The 19,691-nt window shown below is 41.2% G+C and overlaps 1 protein-coding gene across 5 annotated transcripts in view; it reads right to left on the reverse strand.

Moving 5' to 3' along the window:
• Positions 1-2,505: 2,505 nt before the first annotated feature.
• Positions 2,506-19,691, reverse strand: part of Cdh17 (cadherin 17) — a 66,725-nt gene continuing 49,539 nt past the window's right edge. For 3 of the 5 annotated variants that reach the window (XM_031368776.1, XM_031368775.1, XM_031368777.1), the window contains 6 exons: positions 18,066-18,310; positions 14,184-14,314; positions 11,415-11,654; positions 5,696-5,812; positions 5,456-5,569; positions 3,085-3,427 (listed from right to left, as the gene is read on the reverse strand). In XM_031368776.1, coding sequence (XP_031224636.1) covers positions 3,339-3,427; positions 5,456-5,569; positions 5,696-5,812; positions 11,415-11,654; positions 14,184-14,314; positions 18,066-18,310 — 936 coding nt within the window. In that variant the 3' untranslated portion in view covers positions 3,085-3,338. Of the gene's footprint in view, positions 3,428-5,455; positions 5,570-5,695; positions 5,813-11,414; positions 11,655-14,183; positions 14,315-18,065; positions 18,311-19,691 lie in introns of all 5 variants that reach the window. The other 2 variants (XM_031368773.1, XM_031368774.1) reach the window with 2 other exon arrangements.

Consider the following 19,691-nt stretch of genomic DNA (forward strand, 5'->3'; position numbering starts at 1 on the left):
GGGGTCAACAGGAGCCAACAGCATGGGGCACACTGGAAACAGAGCCACAGGGGTCAACAGGAGCCAACGTCTGAAAACAGAGCCACACTGTCTCTTTATTCTGGCTTCAAGCTTATGCACTTTGGGGAAATCACTTAACCCTTGAGCCATGAATTTCCTACCTATAAAATAGTTCTAAAAGGGTACTTTCTTGGGGTTTCTGTGATCATTGGTGCTCAATCCATGAGCTTCAAGTTCAATGAGAGACCTTTTATCAAAAAATAAGTTGACCAGCCTCGTCTATAGAATGAGTTCCAGGACAGTCAGGGCTATATGGAGAAACCCTGTCTTGAAAAACCAAAAAAATAAAATAAAATAACAAGAAAAAGAAGGAGGAGGAGGAGGAAGAGGAGGAGGAGGAGGAGGAGAACAATTGAGAAGGACATTTGATGTCAGCCTCTGACCTCTACATGTGCACATATTCACACATGCACCACTATACAAATGCATAACACACACACACACACACACACACACACACACACACACACACACCAACAAAAACAGTAACAAAGGGGGCAGACACATAAACAGACTGCTGGAGGAGCAGGGAGGTCTGTAGTCCCCTGCTACTATAACTTTGGGGCCACATCTTCATACTCTCAGCCAAGCATGGTCATCCTGGAGCTAGGTGATTTCCTGCCAGCAGTGGTCCCACAACAGACAAGATTATAGTGCGATTCCACATCAGTCTAGTTCAGTCTTAGAACTATGATAGCCTGGAGCTCCCGAGGACCATTCTCCCCCATCTGTTAACACACTTCCATCCTTGACTCTTCCCACCTGCTCCTAAAGACATCTTCACCAGTTTTTCCGCTGTAGGTTCTTGTAAAGACACATCAAAAGGGAGGAGGGATTTGCTTTTTGAAAGTCCAGACATTAAAGATCTAGAGAACCCCCTAGACCACGCTGGTGCCCAAATAACACTTTCTAAATGTCTTGCATGAGTGTGGTCCTGCCAAAGAAGCTGGCCTAAGAAGATAGATAGACAAGCTACAAAGAATGTAAATATTGTGGAAATTTTGGGGGTCAATGTTCAAGACAAACTATGTTAGGACCTTGTCAGGGACTGACTAGTCATATTTGTTTACACACAAATCCTTCCTCCCTTTCTGTATGTTCCACAAAGCCATCAGAGATTCCCTTGCAAAAGGGAGAACCTTAGTCAGGATCTTTCTATTCTGACCCATGTCTGACCTAGCTACTCCAACACCCTTCCTCTGACTTCCAGTGTGGTCCATGAACCAAGGCCATGACCACCTCTATTTGTGCCTAAATAGAAGCCTCAGGAAATTCCGCCATTGGCATCTACTCTTGGCCAAGTGCCAGAGAGGCAGTATTGGTTTATGCGGCCAAAAATCCTGCTGTTTCCTCTCAGTCTTGTGCTTAATTTAAAAGTAACTACAAACACAGGGCAAACACATATGCTATTTTTGTTTCCATCTCCCATATACACACCCCCTTCTCTTCTAAATGAAGCCCTGGATTCCAGCCACCAACATCAGCCCTGCTGTTGCAATGACAAACTTGAAAATGTCCTCCTGTGTCTGAAGAGCCCTGGCTACAGGAGCCTGTCTTCCTGTGACCTTCCTGCCCCAGTATCCTCTCATCTGGCTCTCCTAGGGCTAGCAAAGGGAGCTTTAGTTTCTTTCCAAAGGAAGCAGTGACTTTCAGGACAGACAACACACGGAACCTGAACTACAATTTGCATTTCAGCCATCACTGTTAATTCTCTAGCCTTTGAAATCACCTGAGAAAGCTATCCTCCTGGCCTTGAGAGTTTAGATAGCTTACAAAGGATCAGCACATAGCAGGTTCTCAGCTAGTCATTTAGAAATGCTAAATGGAGCTACACCATGCTAGGTGAGAAAATTGAAACACGGATAAATCAATAAAATAGAAAGTAATTATATTATAAAGCTATCCTTTTAAAACATTGTCAAGGATATTAAATAGCCATTTCTCCAAGTACATGCACAGAGGGTCATGTCTGAGAGTCTCTTCTAAAGAAGTGGACATGGCAACTGGCTTTGACCTACAAGGAAATAGACGGAGTGGGAGAGAACCAGAACCTCTTCAGTTTTATCGTGGAGTTTACGAGTTTGGCGGTGGCAGCATGATCCAGGCTACTGTTGACTGAAGGATCTCTTAAGTGGAGGGACAGCTTGCCTAGTCACAGTGCCTCTGCCTTCCCTGAGTCCCAAGGACATCTGTGGGAAGTCTGGACAGGACCTATCAGGGTTCTCTGTGTCTAGAAGCCAAGGTGAGCAATGATTTAAAAATTTGTAGATCCCTACCCCCTCCTCTTGCACTAACTCCATATGTCAGACAATTTTGAAAAACAACAAATAACCATTACTTTCTGGACATACCTGCTTCCCTATACACACACACATACACATACACACACACACACACACACACACACACACACACACAAATGCAATAAAACAGACATAAGAGAAATAAAAACAACTGAAACCAACATTTATTTCTGATTTCTTCACCACTTTCATGCTTTCTTGTTTCCTCCACATGATAAATATATAACAAAACTTCAATATACAAATAAAACATGTACAGCATGTATGTAAGCATGTAGTAGTGAGTGAACCCAGACAGCTCATCAGTTCCTGTGCCTTACAAAGTAGATCTTTCTTGAAATAGAGCAGTTGAATTTGATAACCTCCCCAGAGACTGCGCCATAGCCAAGTTGGAGGCCCTCCATTAAAGATGGTTAACAACACAGAGAAGCTGTTGTTCAGAATAAAGAACAAGGCTACCCACTTATCCCCACACACACACCAGGACTTCATTTTGTTCTTTTGTTTGACACATTTTAAATTCAGTGTAATGTTAAAAGATGAAGGGCACAGGATGAAACAGAAAGGGATGAGTGGAACCTAGGAAATTTGGTGATAGATAACAGATATGTCTCTAAAGCAACACACATAGGGTGTACCCTCAGCTCATCTTCTTTCCCAGAGGGGAAAGTTCAAGTTATGAAGCTAAGATTTTTGTAAAGGAGGAAAATGTTATGGGGAAATGGAGAATAACTCTCATGTCTGCAGTACGTAAAATATTTAAATATCATAAAGTATTGCAGGACAAGAAGGGCATGCCATCAAAGAAATTATAGTTCACATTTTGGATGAAAGTACAAGATTAAACAGCTGGGGACCAGATATAGCACATGATGCATAAACTCCACCAATTATAGTTCACATTTTGGATGAAATTAAACAGCTGAGGCATTGATATAGTGCTTGGTGCACAAACTTGACCATTTCTTTTCAAATTCAGCTTCTCAGAGGCTTATTCTCAGGGGACTGAGGATCTTCAACTTTATCTTTCCTCATGCGGATGAATACAACCGCTAAAATTATACCTGAAAAGAGAAAACTCAGGGTCAGACAAGCATGGTCTTTAGATGTCCTAATTCAGTCACTTATAGGGTCTTGGCAAGAGCAGGAGTGGGGAATGACTTAGGAACCTCCATTTGTCTGATTAAACAATGCTTCCTTGTTCTAGTGAGTGTAGAGCTCTGGGCATTGGCTCTCTCGGATGAGTAAAGAGGTCACTTGCTATGAGTATGTAGAAAGCCCCGAGCTATAACTAACCTGGAAGCTGGCAGGATTTCTACAGCTGAATAGAGGAGCCAATGCTGTAACTCCCCTGAGGGAAAGGAATGTGGAAATATGTCTGTTGGAACCATGTGTATACCCAAATATTGATTCTAGTTTTTCTTCCCTGGAGAAAAAAGTCTAATTGGAACCAGACCTGCCCAACTACCTAGAGTCTACTTTTATTGTACCTACCAAATATGGATTGTTTATTATTTAAAATTGATTTTTAAACAATTTTAATTTCACAGTAAGGGCTCAGCATGCAGCTTAGTGGTAGAGCAGTTCTCAGATGCACATCTTGGGGACCTTCCCTGCAGTACCAGCCTGTCCTGAGGGACCTTCCGTGGACTGCCTACACATTCTGCTTTCTCTTACTTCTCTGAACTTTTACAGGATTACACTGTGCTTTTTAGCATTAATCTGAACTGTCAGAGCCCACTAGGAAAAGTGTGGAGTTACTTTAAGGAAATCGCTCATCAATAAGCTTACAGAGGCATCATGGCCAAGAAGACTAGACATTCAGACGCTTGCTGGCAATCTTGCAATAATTAATATGCCCCCATTTGAAAAGAATAAGGCTATAAAATAAAAAAAGCCCTGTCAATTCTATTTCTGTATACCCTCAAAACTGTCCATTCTTTAACTTAGAGTAGGATCATGGGAATGAAACTGTGCAAAAAATTTCAATTTGGTGCATGAAATCAATCTTCTCACAGTGGGTAGGAAAAACAATAAAAGGCACAAAGGCAGGAGGATTTAGTAAACAATATCTCAAAATCCAACTCTGAGGCTGAGACAGGAAGCTTGCCTGAGTTCAAGGCCAGTCTGGACTACAAAGCAAGTGCCTCTCTAAGGAAGGGATGCTCATGTGCAGCAGATGGTATTCTCAATGAAGCCAGCTGGTCTCTATGCATGACAGAGGACTGCTATCCAGCTAGGTAAAGAGTCAAAGCCATGATGCTGTGAAAGTACTCCAGATTGTAAAGAAGCAAAGTCCAGAGATATGAAAATAACTCAGAGCGAAACTCAGCAACATCTCAGGTGTCATAGAATCTTCATTTCACAGCCTACCCACCCCTATTCCAACAGGGGCAGAGGGTCATGCATGCCTTGCTCATCATGATGCCAGTTCTAACAAACTCAGTACCCAGCACAGCAGGTCACAGAGACTTTCTTCTTCATAAAAGCTTGGTAACTAGGCTCAAAATGCAGCAATTTGTGTGTAAAGCTTGATATGGTTTCAATCTTGAATGGCTTTCAAAGGTCCCCAATTAAGCATTATCAACAGATAGCTTCCCCTAGAAAACTTGAAGACTGTACCCTAAAAGGGAACAATAGGACTCTAGTCCCTTCCCCTCCCTCTCGCATTTGTTCCCAACAGGGAGGTTAGTAGCTTTCCTCAATAAAGTACTATTTTCCTGTGGCCCCAAAGCAACAGGCCAGTCAATCATGGACCTCTGAAATCTCTGAAGCCATGAGCCAAATAGAAACTTTAAAAAAAAAAATGTTGATTGTCTTAGGTATTTGTTACAACAAAGAAGGGCTGGTTAATACAAAAAGCCTTCTGTTTTAAATGTCAGCATGAAAATCCAAGCAAGGAAATGACAGGAAGATGGGTGCTTCTGACATAATAGCTCTCAACCAGGATGCCTTGATGTGAATGACTGGAGACTGGTATTCTTGGTTGGTACCCAAGGAAAGGAACTCCAGAGCACCCCCTAAAGATGGCACGATGAACTCACATCTGAGGCTGAGGACAGGAAATCTTGGCTCTGAGAAATCACACTCACCAATGACCAGAAATGTGGTCAGAAGTATACCGACCGCCATGCCCACAGTGGGTATCCCATCCTGTTTGCCTGCTGGCCGGAAACAGCTTCCTTCCACACACTGGCAGAAAGTAACTGAAAAGCAGAGCAGTGGTTCGTAGGTTAAGTTTTTGAGTGAATAGATGCAGAGTCTCACTTTAAAGACAAGCATTTCTCAAACTGCACGTGGTAACAGATACATCACCTTAACAAAGTACCTACCTGATAGGGAGACAATCCCTTCCATGGGTGGCTGTCCCCCATCATTGATGAGGATTGGGATGTCATAAACTCGTTCCTCAAAGCGTGTGTGCTTGGTAGAGAGTCGAGCATGTGTACCTGTCAGAAGAGGGAGAAAATTAATCACATGATAATACAACTCCAGAACCTGCACTCAGCAGGAATAAAGCTCATTTTTGCATTGTATATAATTAGGTAGATTGAAAAATAGTCTGATATAGGTGATAGTTTGGATAATTTAACATATTTATCCATGTCTCTTACCAAGAAAAATGGGCTAAAACATCCTTTAACATCTTCCTGGTCTATTTGTATCTCCTGCATCTCCTTCTTTTGTCTTTTTTCTTTATCTAACATTACAAGTACTATACTGAACAGGAGTCAGGGAAGGTGGGACGTACTTGGTTTTGTTCCTGATTTTAAGTGAGAATGCTTCAAGTTTTTCTCCATTTAGCATGATGTTGGCTGTGGGTTTGCTGAATGTTTCGCTTTTGTTGAGCTATGTCCCCTGTATTCTTAGATTTTCCAGAACGTTTACCGTGAAAAGATGCTAGATTGTGTCAGTTAACTTTTCTGAATCTAATGAGATGGCTCTAGGATACTATCCTTGAGTCTACTTATATGACATTAACTGATTTACATATGTTAAATCATTCCCCAGATCTCTGGAATGAAGCAGACTTGATTGTGTTGGATAGTGCCTTTGATATGTGCTTGAGTTTGATTTCCAAGTATTTTATTGAGAATTTTTGTGTCCATGTTCATCAGACCTTATTTGAGGAGGTCTTTGTATAGTTTTTTTTCCAATCAGGGTAATATTGGCTTCATAGAATATGGAATATTTCCAATTTTTAAAACTTTTATGAGAGCTGGGCAGTAGTTGTACATACCTTCAATCCCAGAACTCAGAGGCAGAGGCAGACAAAGGAGAGACAGACAAAGAGGCAGAGTTAGAGGCCAGCCTGATCTACAGAGTGAGTTCCAGGACAGCCAAGGCTATACAGAGAGATACTGTCTCAAAAAAACACGGAATAACTTGAATATTGGTGTTGGTTCTGCAAAAGTCTTGTAGAAGTTTATGCTTGAGTCCACCTGGCCCTGGACATTTTGTTATTGTTGAAAGGTTTTATTTATTGCCTCTGTCTCATTGATGTTAGGGGCCAGCTTATTTATTTTGCCTTCATTTAGCTTTTGTAGGACTCATGCCTAGAAATTTCTTTTATATTCCAGTCTGTTGGAAAAGTTTCTTCCAAGTATGTCTTTGTGATTCTCTTAATTTCCTAAGTATCTGTTTTAATGCTTCCTTTGTATATCTGTTTTTATTAATTTAGATCTCTTTCTTTTGGCTAATTTAGTAAAAGTTCAATCTTGTTAGCTTCTCATTTCTTTCATTGATTTCAGTCCTGCTTTTGATTATGCTTGCCTGTCTTTTTTTTTAACTTTTTATTTTTTTTATGCATATGGTTGTTTTTCCTGTGTTTATATCTATGCACCACATTCATGCAGTAAACACAGAGGTCAGAACTGAGTAATTGGATCCCCTGAGATTGGAGTTACAAAATGTTCATGGAAGCTGCCATGTAGGTGCTAGGAACAGAGCCCAGGTACTCTAGAAGAAGAACAGCCAGTGCTCTTGACTGCTGGGTCTTCTCTTTAGCCCATCTTCATGTCTAATTGGTGGGGAGAGAGTTGGTTTTTTTTCTTTTCTAAGGACTTTGCGTACATTGATTCCTTTTGGGTTTGTTTTTTTTTCCATTGTGCACCATAAATTTTGGTATGCTGTGTTTTCTTTTTCATTTAATTACAGAAATTTAATTTTTTTCTTAATTCTTTTTCTTGACCCAACTAGCACTTAGTAATGTGTTTAGTTTCTGTGTACTCTGTCTAGTTTCTATTGCCATCAATATCCAGCTTTATTCCATTGTGGTCAGATAGAATGCAGGATATGATTTTAATTTTCCTATATGTGTTAAGACTTTGTGTCCCAATATGTAGTTAATTTTGTAGAAAGTTCTGTGGGGTGCTGAGAAGAATACACATTCTTTAGTGTTCGGATGGAACATTCTCTTTTGGGTTCATTTGATTTATGATGACATTTAACTAGAAAGTTTTTCCATATGACCTATCTACTGGTGTGAGTGGTATTGAATCTACCTACTGTCACTGTGTTGGGATCAATTTGTGGTTTTAGATCTAGTAATATTTGTTTTATAAAATTGAGTAACCCTGTGTTTGTTGCATAGTTAGAATTGTAACATCTTCATAGTGGATTTTGTTCCTTTAATAGGTATGAAATACAGTTCTGGCTAGTTGAGGTTGAAATCTGCTCTGCCGGACATTAGAATAGCTAGACCTGCTTGTTTCTTAGTTCCATGTACTTGGAATATCTTTTCAGTCTTTCTTCCCTGAGATTGGGTTTATTGCTAATGAGGAGGCTTGTTGCTTAAAAGCATCAAAAAGGTAGATCCCATTTTTTTAACCCAATCTCTTAGTCAGTGTCTTTTTATTGAAGAATTGAGATGACTCAACTCATGATGATTACGGAGCCGTCTGTGCTAGTTCCTGTCACCTTGCTGATTCTGTGGTGTGCTTATTTTCTCAGATGTCTTGATTGCTTGTCTAGGTATTGTTTATTTGTTCCTGGGACGTCTTGGGTATGTTTATCTGCTCTTCAGATTGAAGGACTCCTCCTAGTATCCTCTGCACAGCTCTCTGGAGAGTCATAATTGCTTTAATCTACTTTGTCACGGAAAGTTTTGTTTCTCCTTCCATTTCAATAGGTAGTTTTGCTGGACACCATAGTGCAGGTTGAGAGCTGCAATCTTTCAGGACTTGAAATCCATGCGGGCCTAGTTTTACAGATGACTTGACCTTTCTCTCATGCAACTTTTAATACATTTTATTTATTTATTCTGTGTTTTTAATGTTCTAACTATAATATGTTGTAAAGAATTTCTTTTTGGTTCAATATGTTTGGTGTTCTATAATCCTCTTGAACCTGGATGAACATCTCTTTCTCTAAGATTGAAAATTTTTCTTTTATTGTTTTACTGAAGATATTCTCGATGGTTTCACTGTGGTAGTCTCCTTCTCTTATGCCCATAATTCAAAGTTTAGTCCTTTTTACATTATCCCAAAACTTTCCCATGTTTTGTGCACTTTAAAATTTTTCCCATCACCCTTTCTTTCCAAGTCCTGTACTTAGTATTCTGTCTCTGACTCTGTTTTTGACACGATCCATCTGTTAATCAGGCTTTCCACTGAGGGTCTTATTTCTACTCAGGCAAGACTAGGAAGGAAGAAGTTAAATTGTCAGTTACAAACAACACCATTAACCTGTGGAGGAAATCGATGGAATCCAAATAATATAAATATTAGTAAACAATGTCAATGAGTTGTCATACAAGAGTATTATCCAAAAATCACCAGTTGAATTTCTATATCCTAATGGTATATAGATATATAGATCTTAAAACACGATTTAATAAGCAAGTAAAAGATCTGTTTGACAAGAACTTCAAGTCTCTGAAGAAGGAAATTGAATATCTCAGAAGATGGAAAGATCTCCCATGCTCAGAGATTGGCAGGATTAATATAGTAAAAATGGCCATCTTGCCGAAGGCAATCTACAGATTCAATGCAATCCCCATAAAAATTCCACCCCCCACCCCCCACCCCCCTACCTGCCCCAGAGCTCATGCTAACTCAGCATGAGCTCAACAGAAGAAGTCTCAACTCAGCAAGAAGTCAACAGACTTCTTTTTGTGGCAATAGACAAGTGGCATGCTAACATTTATTCCAAAATGCAAAATGCCTAGAACAGATTAAACAACTTTGAAAAAAAATAGGAAAATTGATACCACCCGATCTGCAGTCTTATTATTCAGCCATAGTAATTTAAACAATATAGTATCACAAAATAAATTTTCCCACTTGAATTTTTCTGAAATTTTAAAGATAACCCCATGCTGAGGGGATGTTTTAAGTAAATCTTGTTAGAATAATTAGATAGCCATATTAAAACAAAGCATCTTGACTGTGGCCACTTTCCCTATGTGAACATTAACATGAAATGGATTCTGTTTTAGTGAGCTTGTCTTAGGCAAATTTTCGTTTCTTTTTTCTTTTCTACTTTTTTGTTTTCAATACTTTCCTACAACAGTGTCCCCTCCCCCACAACTCCCAGCTCCTTCCTCATCTCCCTCAGATCCACTCGTCCTCCATTGCCCTTCAGAAAAGAGTGTGAGCATTTTTAAAAAAACACAGATTATATAAGAAATCAGTAATTCTGAGTTTAACATTTTTTTATTTGCTGTTTGATAATATTGCAAGAGGAGCTGGAGAGGTGACTCAACAGTTAAAAGTGCTTAGTGACCCTGCAGAGGACCAGAATCAGTTCCTAGCACAATATGGTCATATTGGCTCACAACCACTGTAACTCTAGTTCCAATGAGCCTGATGCCCTCTTCTGACCCTGCAGTCACTTGCCTGCACACAGTGCACATTCACAAGGCACACATACATAATAAAAAGTAAATCTTTAGTGAAGAGAAGACATTGCTATAAAGATACAGTTTCCTGATAAAGCACATCTCTCTCTCTCTCTCTCTCTCTCTCTCTCTCTCTCTCTCTCTCTCTCACACACACACACACACACACACACACACACACAGAGAGAGAGAGAGAGAGAGAGAGAGAGAGAGAGCATTCAACAATAGAAGCTGCCAATCTGGGAACAATATTTGATCAGATGCATCACTACTTGATTTATGAGAGGCTTAAAACATTAGTCACTAGGGAAATACCAATAAAAAATATAACAGGAGATGTTGTACCCACAATGGAATGGCTAAAGACAACTGCGCTGAGCAAATGCATTGGGGAGGGTGCTGTGCAACTGAGGTCTCATGTGATGGTGGGAACGTAAAGTGCTAAGAACAAATTGGGAAATAATTCGACCTTTTATGAACTAGCTAAGCACTAACCTGCCATTGATGTAGTCACTCCACTCCTTGGTGTTCAACTACAAAACATGGTCAGTCATGCTCCTAACATACTTGTCTACACATGTGCCCAGCAACCAACAGTCACTGAGAGAATGGGAGACGCTGCGATACTGTTTGCACAATATAAAAATGAAGCTGTGGTCCACACACCCAAACAATCCACGCTGGGAGGAAGAAGCTGAAAGCACCTGACGTTTGAAAAGACCGATCTGTAGCAACAGAAAGATGGCTATTGGCTGAGAAAAACAGGGCGGGCTTAACGAGGTGGGCGGGGCAATAAAGGATAAGGTAAGAAAAAGCTTGAGAGTGGCAAAATAGTCACTTGATTGTGCTGATCTGACGTGTGTGTGTGTGTGTGTGTGTGTGTGTGTGTGTGTTTAAGTTTACTATATGTTAATTGTTTCAATATAAATATTATAAAATGTGCTTCTTAGCTTCACTGGAAATTTATAACTGACGTTCAAGTTGTTCACCTATCCATGTACACCAGTGAGGATGCTGTGGTGTCAAGCTTCCCTTTCTGCAAGCTTGGGCTTTGAAGACTTGCCATGTGTGCTTCCAGAGCATGACCCGCTTTCTTGGAGCATGGAGAAAACTCTGTGGTGAGTTATAAAGCCCACCAAGGCACATACACACACACACAATAATTCCTTTATCCACCATTCATTTTTCTCATTGTACATTTGATAACTCACCATTGATTTTAGAAACTTCCCAATCACTTTGTAAGCTTTCTCGGCCAAGGGCAAATGTAAACTTGGGCCTCCGAAGTGACTGCTGGTCATCATCAGTGGCCCCAAAGATGAGGCTCCCAGGGGCACTGAGGGGATGGCAGAAGAACAAGCCTGTGTAATCCTTAGCTAGGCGAGGGGGGTTGTCATTCACATCCATGAGAGCCAGGTGGAAATATGCCGTAGAACTCAGAGAGGACCCACCTAAGAAATTGAAGGGTTAGAACATAATTCCAAGCATTATTGTCATCCTTCATATGGAATCATATTTCTCTTTCCTTAAAAAAAGATCAATATTTAAGTACTTAGGTCTATTAAAGTAGTAGAGGGAAACTTTTCGAATTACAGACTTAATTTTAGTACTGCTTAAAATGTTGAAATGGAACCAAGAAGATGGCTTGGTGGGTAAAGACACTTGCTACCGAACTTGGCAACGTGACTTCGATCCCTGGAAGCCACATGGAAGAAGATGAACTGACTCCCATAAATTTTTCTTTGATGTACTTACACACACACACCCACACACACACACACACACACACACACACAAATAAATGCAGTAAAAATATTTTAGATGTTTAAATAATAATACTAACCATGTGTTTGTGTGTGTGTGTGTGTGTGTGTGTGTGTGTGTGTGAGTGTGTCTTTAAAACAACTCTGAACTTTACACAGGAGAAGAATGACACTCAAAAGCTGTGTGACCTAGCTAAGTTTACAGAGCTAGAGCACAGTGGAGAGGTCCCACCCTCCACCAGCCACACCCTGGATCACTTCCCACTACCTTCTGCATCCTAACTCAGTCTCCTAAGCTTCATTTCCTCCGCTGAGAAGCACATGGCTGTATGAAGATCTTTGTGGAGATCTCACATACAAAGAGAAAACCGCATCAGTTGCACAAATGTCCTGTCATGCGATAGTGATGAAGACCACGCCCTCTTCCCTATGACCCATGGTAGCCACGAGCTCATGGGCAAATCAATTTCTCAATGCCTTGGTTCTTTATGCACAAAGTATGGTCAATAACAGAAGTACACAGGAGGCATCCAGTGTGGGACAATCGACCCTGACTGTCCCTGCCTGACCTAGCACAGACACTGATTTGATGGTTGGTCCCTACGTGTGTTCCTGTCAACTGTTTTATGGCTCCTGCTTTGATTCCAGGAAGCCTTGCTTTCTTGATTTTCGTCACAGCAACTTTTATGTCTCTGACTGTTCTTAAACCAAAGACAAGTCCGCTGATGTCCTTGAAGTTGTTTGGTCTATTAACGTTATTATTTTGGTGCCAACAACTGAAAATGGAACAGGTTTTGGCTCATAGTCACAATCCATGAGACTTCTAAAACGTGAAAACCACATAGAAACTTGTGCAAAGTGAAATATTGGTCATCATGATCAAGGAGAAGGCACAGCATCAAGGTTTAGACAGAAACCTCCCTTGGACTCACTGGGGTCTTTTAAATCACCAGTTCAAACATAGATGTCCTGATAGCGGAGTGTGTAGCAGACGGCAGAGACTGAGCTGTCCCTGTCTCAGCCAAGCTTTGTCTATTTGTGCGTCCCTTGCAATAATAACCAGCCTTGCTGGAGTTGAACTTAACTATGCTCATTTTGGTTTTCTCTGCTTTTCCCCCATACATTTTTATGATTTCTTTCTATGTCCCCCATGTCTGCCTCTGATTTGGGGCTTTGTATTTTAAAACTTTATCATTTTTCGGTCTAAAACTATATTTGTTTGATAGTAATTAGTCCTGCCCTCGTCTCTTTATAAGTCAAGCAGATACATTACTAGCTAATTAGAGTCCTTGATCAGCACAAGATCCACAGGTTTCCTATTGCAAGGTGGAAAATTCCATTTGAAGACACTCAGTGTTTTAATTAGCAGCCTTATCCCTAGATGCCATATCATTTCTGTGAGTTTATCTTTATTTTAATCTGATAATTTTCCTGGAACTCTGTGTTCAGAGTCAGTAGGCAACTTGTATCACAACTGAATTAAATAGAATGCAAGGCTTATTTATGCAAGGATGAGCCAAACATCCTGGAATATCTGCGCAATTGTCTTTCCTTTCAAAGTTTATCTTGCCTCATCGAAGCGGCAGATGCCCAGGTTCATATACCGGCTGAATCAGAATCCCCAAGGATGCAGCCCAGGTTCATTAGTGCACAAGCTTTCTTGCAGACAGCCTTGCATAAAACGTTTTGTGCTCCAAAAAAACATGAGTGCCAAGGGGCTCTGCGAGCCACTGGTGTCTGGTTTAGGAGAAGCCCCCAATCCCCTTTGAGGAAGTAGCGAGGGAGGTTAGCTAGGTTAACGATCCAAGAAGAGGCTCTAGTCTCTGGAGAAAACCAGAGCAGACAGCAACCCTGATACCCCACCAGCCTGGGGAAACTCTGCCTAGTTGAAGCACAGATTGGCACAAGTGTTCTGTAACACAACGAGGGATTGAAAACATACAACACACACACAAACACTCACACACACACATGCACACTCATACATACACACTAGCACTCAGACTCATACACACATACACTCACACAAACATACACATCTTCACACACACACTCACACTCCCTCCCTTTTGTACCTGTTTCCCCAAGGCTATATGGTCATACTCAGCAATAATTTTTAACCTTCTCTTGCCCTCGTGTTCATTTTTATTGATGTCTCCCCAACCCCCTGCCCCATCCCCAATAATCTGTGGTCTGGCTGTGCTTTGTCTTGCTTACCTACTTCAGTGGCCACCACTTGTACTCGATACACACTTTCTGTTTCCCTGTCCAGCGGAGCAGTGCTAAATATCTCACCCGTGACAGAGTCGATTTTAAGCCAGCCTCTCTTGTTGTCTTTCAGTGAATAACTTCATGAGGGGAGAACAGAAGAAAATCTGTGTTACTTTGCATGAAAACGGAAGATAGTCCGTGCTTCTATACTCCAACATAGAATCATCATTAGGGTATACTATGGAGCAGAATCACAGAATCAGCATCTCATTTACACATCTCTCTTTGGAAGAAGAGCTGTCTTTACGGCAATGGTTCTCAAGCTATGGGTTGCGATCCCTTTGGGGATCAAATGACCTTTTCACAGGGTTGCCTAAGACCATCTGAAAACATAGATATTTGCAAAATTACAGCTATGAAGTAGCAACAAAAATAACTGTATGGTTGAGGGTCATACAATGTGAGGAACTAAATTAAAGGGTCGCAGCATTAGGAAGGTTGAGAGCCTTATTGCTTTACAGCATGGTTCTGTGCTTGTTTTATTATGTACGGCAGAGAGATCAGCTCTGGAGAAAAGTTCTACTTTCCTGGAAATCAAGATTTCAAGCTGAAGTATACGTCTTCTGAAGGCTTTCAGTACAACACCCTGCTGAGGAAACCTGAGCAAGCAATGCTGGCAACATGGGCTGCTGGTGGCCTGGCAAACTTTGACTAAAGCAACATCGACTTCAGCAGTCAGGGCCAAGGCAAGAATTGAAGAATAAAGCCTTTAGATGCACAGATAATTCAGTGAAGTGTGGTAAATATGGTATATACACTTGGAATCACAGAGAGGTTGCTTGGACTTAGAAAAGCCTTTCTGAAGATGTTGACACAGAAAAGAAGGATGCCACAAAGATATGCAAGCCAGAAAGAGAGGCCAAGAGCATCCTGGTGTGTTCATAGTGCATGGATATGTACTATGTAGGCAGCCATAAATGGGAAAGATGCAGCCAGAGACAGAGAGGGCCAGATCGTACAAGTCAGAGGCAGCCATCGAGCTGTGCTGAGTGCAAAGGTGACTTGGCTGAAATTGTGTCTTCAACAGAACTCATTGGTGGGTGTAGAAAAGATTAATTCGAGAGAAACAAGTCTTGTCTGAGGAAAGCCAGTGAGTTTAGCCTTCTGTAAAGCCTCACATATGGCTGTAAAGAGGTCTATAGCTGCAAGCCATTTATTCCCAGTTCTGGAAATGTCACTTCAATAAAAATTTAATAGGACTTAAAAATTGTGTGTGTGCATGGCTTCAAAACATTGACTATAAAAATTCTGTTAGCCTGTATATCCAGGAATAGGAATAATTAAGATTATATTTAATGAAATTAATTTTCCCCAGTATATTTTTAGCATGTTGTATATGTCAAGCTCTGTACTCATGTTTGTGTGTGTGGATGATAAATCAGAACCCCTAGGTACTTGGGATCCCACCCCAACAGAGGCAAGAATGCCAAGGGCAGGCTCGGAAGTGGAGCCGGACAACTGGCTTACTTCATCTTAAAGGGTCTCATTGCCTGCAGTGCACAGTTGACTCAGATGGGGTATGGAATGGTGAGGAAGGATGGATTCACAACAGAGATGGCAATGCCGTGGACCACAGTGGAAGGAGTCAGAAACGCTTGCCTTCTGGACCTGTGGCCTACGATTGGCTCTATAATATTTGAAGCTGGTTGGATTTGAATCTACCAAATGCTGGTGGACTCTCTAGGTTTACCCAGCTGGAGAGTTAAATTCCTCAGTCCACAACGTTGGAGTCAGTAAAGTTAGCTCGTATGGTGCCATTGTGGTATCGTATGGTGCCCCTGGGCTGCCTTGCTTACTCCTCATTCATTTGCCTTCCAGAATGCCCCTTCTCAGTCTCCCTTGCCCACCTCATCTCCTTGATGGCAACTCTGGTTTCATGTTCTCTACCAGTTTTTGAGCCACCAGAGGGATTTCCTTAAATGCTTCTGTTTTTTCTATACTAACATGCCTCTGGCCAGTAATTTTACTGATTTATTTTATCTGTTCATTACAACCAGCAATTTTTTATAGCATTCTCCCAGAGAATACAGAGGCATTGGTTAGATAATAATGGGCTATGAACTCCATCATGACTTGTGACCTGGATGTATAACATTGTTTCTGCACTGAATAATGCAATATAGTCTTCATTTACTGGTCCCGTTACTCCTCAGTATGATATGGACATGATGTAAATGTTTCCCCTTCTCCCACAAAAAATGTTCTCTACGTGCCTCAAAAATGTACAATGATTAATTCATTTACTGCATACACATATACACATTTGTATAATGCCTATATGATTTTAAAGATCACATGGTGAGTAAGCATAGATAGGACTTGAACTCAGATCTTTTGTCTGTCTTATACAATATTGTCCAGAATATAAACAAATAGTTTCACATGACTTAGCTGGTATATGTAGTTCCAAGCCTTTAAGTTTCTTCTTCTTGCCTTTAAGGCAAGAAGGAGGTCAGAAACCTCCTTCTCAGAGGGCAAATTTGTTGAGTACAGGACTGTTGACAGGTAGGGTCAAGTGTGCCGTCCTTGCATCATTTAGGGGGACTTTGTAAGAATGCAGTGGCTACAGCTGCCTGTCTGCAATTGTGGTCTTTTCCCTTTGCTTGTGTTGCTGTTGTGTTAATAATCACACAAGGCCTTCAACAGACCCAGCCTGTACTGGTGCTATGCTATAAGTGTCCAGAGCTATGGACTGAATAAACTACTTTTCTTTATAAAGTTACTCTGCTTCACACTCTAGCGAGCTACTATTGTGCTTCATGCAAGAAAATCAATAAAGCCTGTACAACTGAACCTAAGTGTCTACAGGATAGCTTGATTGGAGGTAAAACTTAACTCAAATACACCGAGAAACTTAAAGGCTTGGAACTACGTATACCAGCTAAGTCATGCGAAACTATTTGTTTATATTCTGGACAATATTGTATAAGACAGACAAAAGGTCTGAGTTCAAGTCCTATCTATGCTTACTCACCATGTGATCTTTAAAATCATACAGGCATTATACAAATGTGTATATGTGTATGTAGTAAATGAATTAATCATTGTACATTTTTGAGGCAAGTATGTGGGGGGGCTGTTGCATCAAAAAAGAAGGATTAAGAATGGCTAAAACACCAGTGTAGGGGAATGCCAGGGCCAATAAGTGGGAGAGGGTGGGGTGGCAAGCATGGGGAGGGGGGAAGCAACAGGGGTTTGTTCTTGTTGTGTTTGTTTGTTTGTTTTTTGGAGGGGAAACTGGGAAAGGAGAAACCATATGACATGTAAATAAAGAAAATAACTAATAAAAATAAATTTTAAAAAATTAAAAAAAAAAGAATGGCTAAAACAGAAACACCATCTTAGCATCTCACCTTGAGCACTAAACCTCCGGGAATGAGTGGGAAGAGCCCCAGACTAGCTCTCCAGAGAGAGGAAGAGCCCAGGATCTCTATATCTAAGACATTCCCTTTGGCCTCTGAGGTGGCTTCTCTACTTCTAGGTTTTTCTCCCTCTACAACTCTAGTCTATTTTCCACAGGTTTCTCTAGAATCCCAACAGTTCAGACCTAGGGCCTGGCCATGGCTCACCCAATCTCAGGGGAGGGCTCCCACCTTCTACCTTCACCAGATCTCAACTGAGGCCTGCACCAAGGAGACAGAACGGCACCTGAAGCCTGAAGCCATATGTCTGACACACTGAGGAAGCAAGGCTAGAGACCCTGATTCTGAGGTCTGCTCCACTGTACCAGTCCCGAAGCCAGGGCATACTACTTCTCTGCCTTGCCAGCCCTCCTTCTGGCTATGGTTGCCGCATGCAAGTAGGCCTGCCCACCCTGCTGCCCTGTACCTCACAGTAAGTCCTTCAGGATCCCTGGCAGTCACGTTGCCCACTTTTGTGCCTATAGGGGCATCCTCGCTGACGTTTGCTTGGAATATTTGCTGGGGGAATACAGGCACTTCATTCACATCCGTCACAATCAGCTCGAAGGAGGCAAAAGAACTAGCATTGTACTCTACACCATCCACCAGTGGCTCAGGGTTTTCGGCTTGGAAAACAATGTTGGTAACTGGTTGAGTTTCAAAATCAAGAGACTGTAGAGGGAGAGAAAACAAGGGGAAATTAAATCTTGGAGTGAGTAACTCCCTTAAAGAATTTATTTCTTTTAAAACTCCTACAATCTTAGTTGAAACCTTCTTCTCAAGAAAACCATAACACAATTTTCTTTCAGGTGCCATCAGAGTGGTTTCATGTACATGGACTGTCCAGGAAAAGAGACTCTACCACAACCCTCCTCAGATTCATTTAATCCTGCTGACCCTACATGTCTTCTCAGAAAATCTTGGTTCTCCTCAGACAATGGCATCTAGGAAAATATTTGTACTACAGAGGTGTTCACATGGTATGGAAAATCACTTCCCAATGATTTCGGAACCCAAGACCCAAAATATGAGACTCTGGGAGAGGTGAGCAGAGGCCATGCCGGCAGGAGGATATATTTTTGGTCCACCTGGATAGACAGGACCAGGAATAAGAACAGGACATTGTTTCTGGCATTGTATGAGGGAAAATTTAACAACCAGGCTACAGAAAAAGGAAAGAGTTGGCTCAGAAAACAGTTCATTGCAAATTCTGTAACTTTTCAAGGGTATGCTTAACTGCATGAACCAGAACAGAAAGATGTATCTATCCTAAGAGCAACTGGCACTATGGGACCTCATAGCCCCTCTAAGCAGGAATCTATTCTATAAGAGAAGAGAGGCCAAGAAGTGATAGCCCCTTCAGTGTAGGCCACCATCTCAAGACTCAAGGATCCCATAGGACTCTGAATCCCTGTAAAATAAAATCTAAACATTGCATATGTGTATGTGTATATTATTGTTATTTTAAGATGGAGGCATATAGACTTTTGAAATTCCATTATTTATTTGTATGTGTATGCACATGCATGTTGGTACATGCATCCCATAATACATGTACCAAGATGAGAGGATAAGTTGTGGGGATTAGCTCTCTCCTTTTGCCATGTGGATAAAACTCAGGTGGTCAAGCTTATGGAGTAAGTGCCTTCATCCACTGAGCTATCTTGCCAACTCCAGTCAAGTAGTCAGGTAGTTTTTTTATTGTTGTTGTTGTTTAGTTTTGTCCCTGGATTCTTTTTCTTTTGTTGTTGTTGTTGTTGTTTTTTTGTTTTTGTTTTTGTTTTTGTTTTTCAAGACAAGGTTTCTCTGGGTAGCCCTGGCTGTCCTGGAACTCACTCTGTAGACCAGGCTGGCCTCGAACTCAGAAATCCGCCTGCCTCTGCCTCCCAAGTGCTGAGATTAAAGGCGTGCACCACCACCACCTGGCTCTGTTGTTAGATTCTTAAAAGGACCTAAAACTTTGTCAAAGATTAAGTGACCAATGGAGCAGAGACAGAAGGAAGGGCAAGCCAGCCTAAATATAGCTATCTCCTGAGAGGCTCTGACAGCACCT

This window comes from Mastomys coucha, unplaced genomic scaffold (assembly GCF_008632895.1).
Source record: "Mastomys coucha isolate ucsf_1 unplaced genomic scaffold, UCSF_Mcou_1 pScaffold14, whole genome shotgun sequence".
Lineage (NCBI taxonomy): Eukaryota > Metazoa > Chordata > Mammalia > Rodentia > Muridae > Mastomys > Mastomys coucha.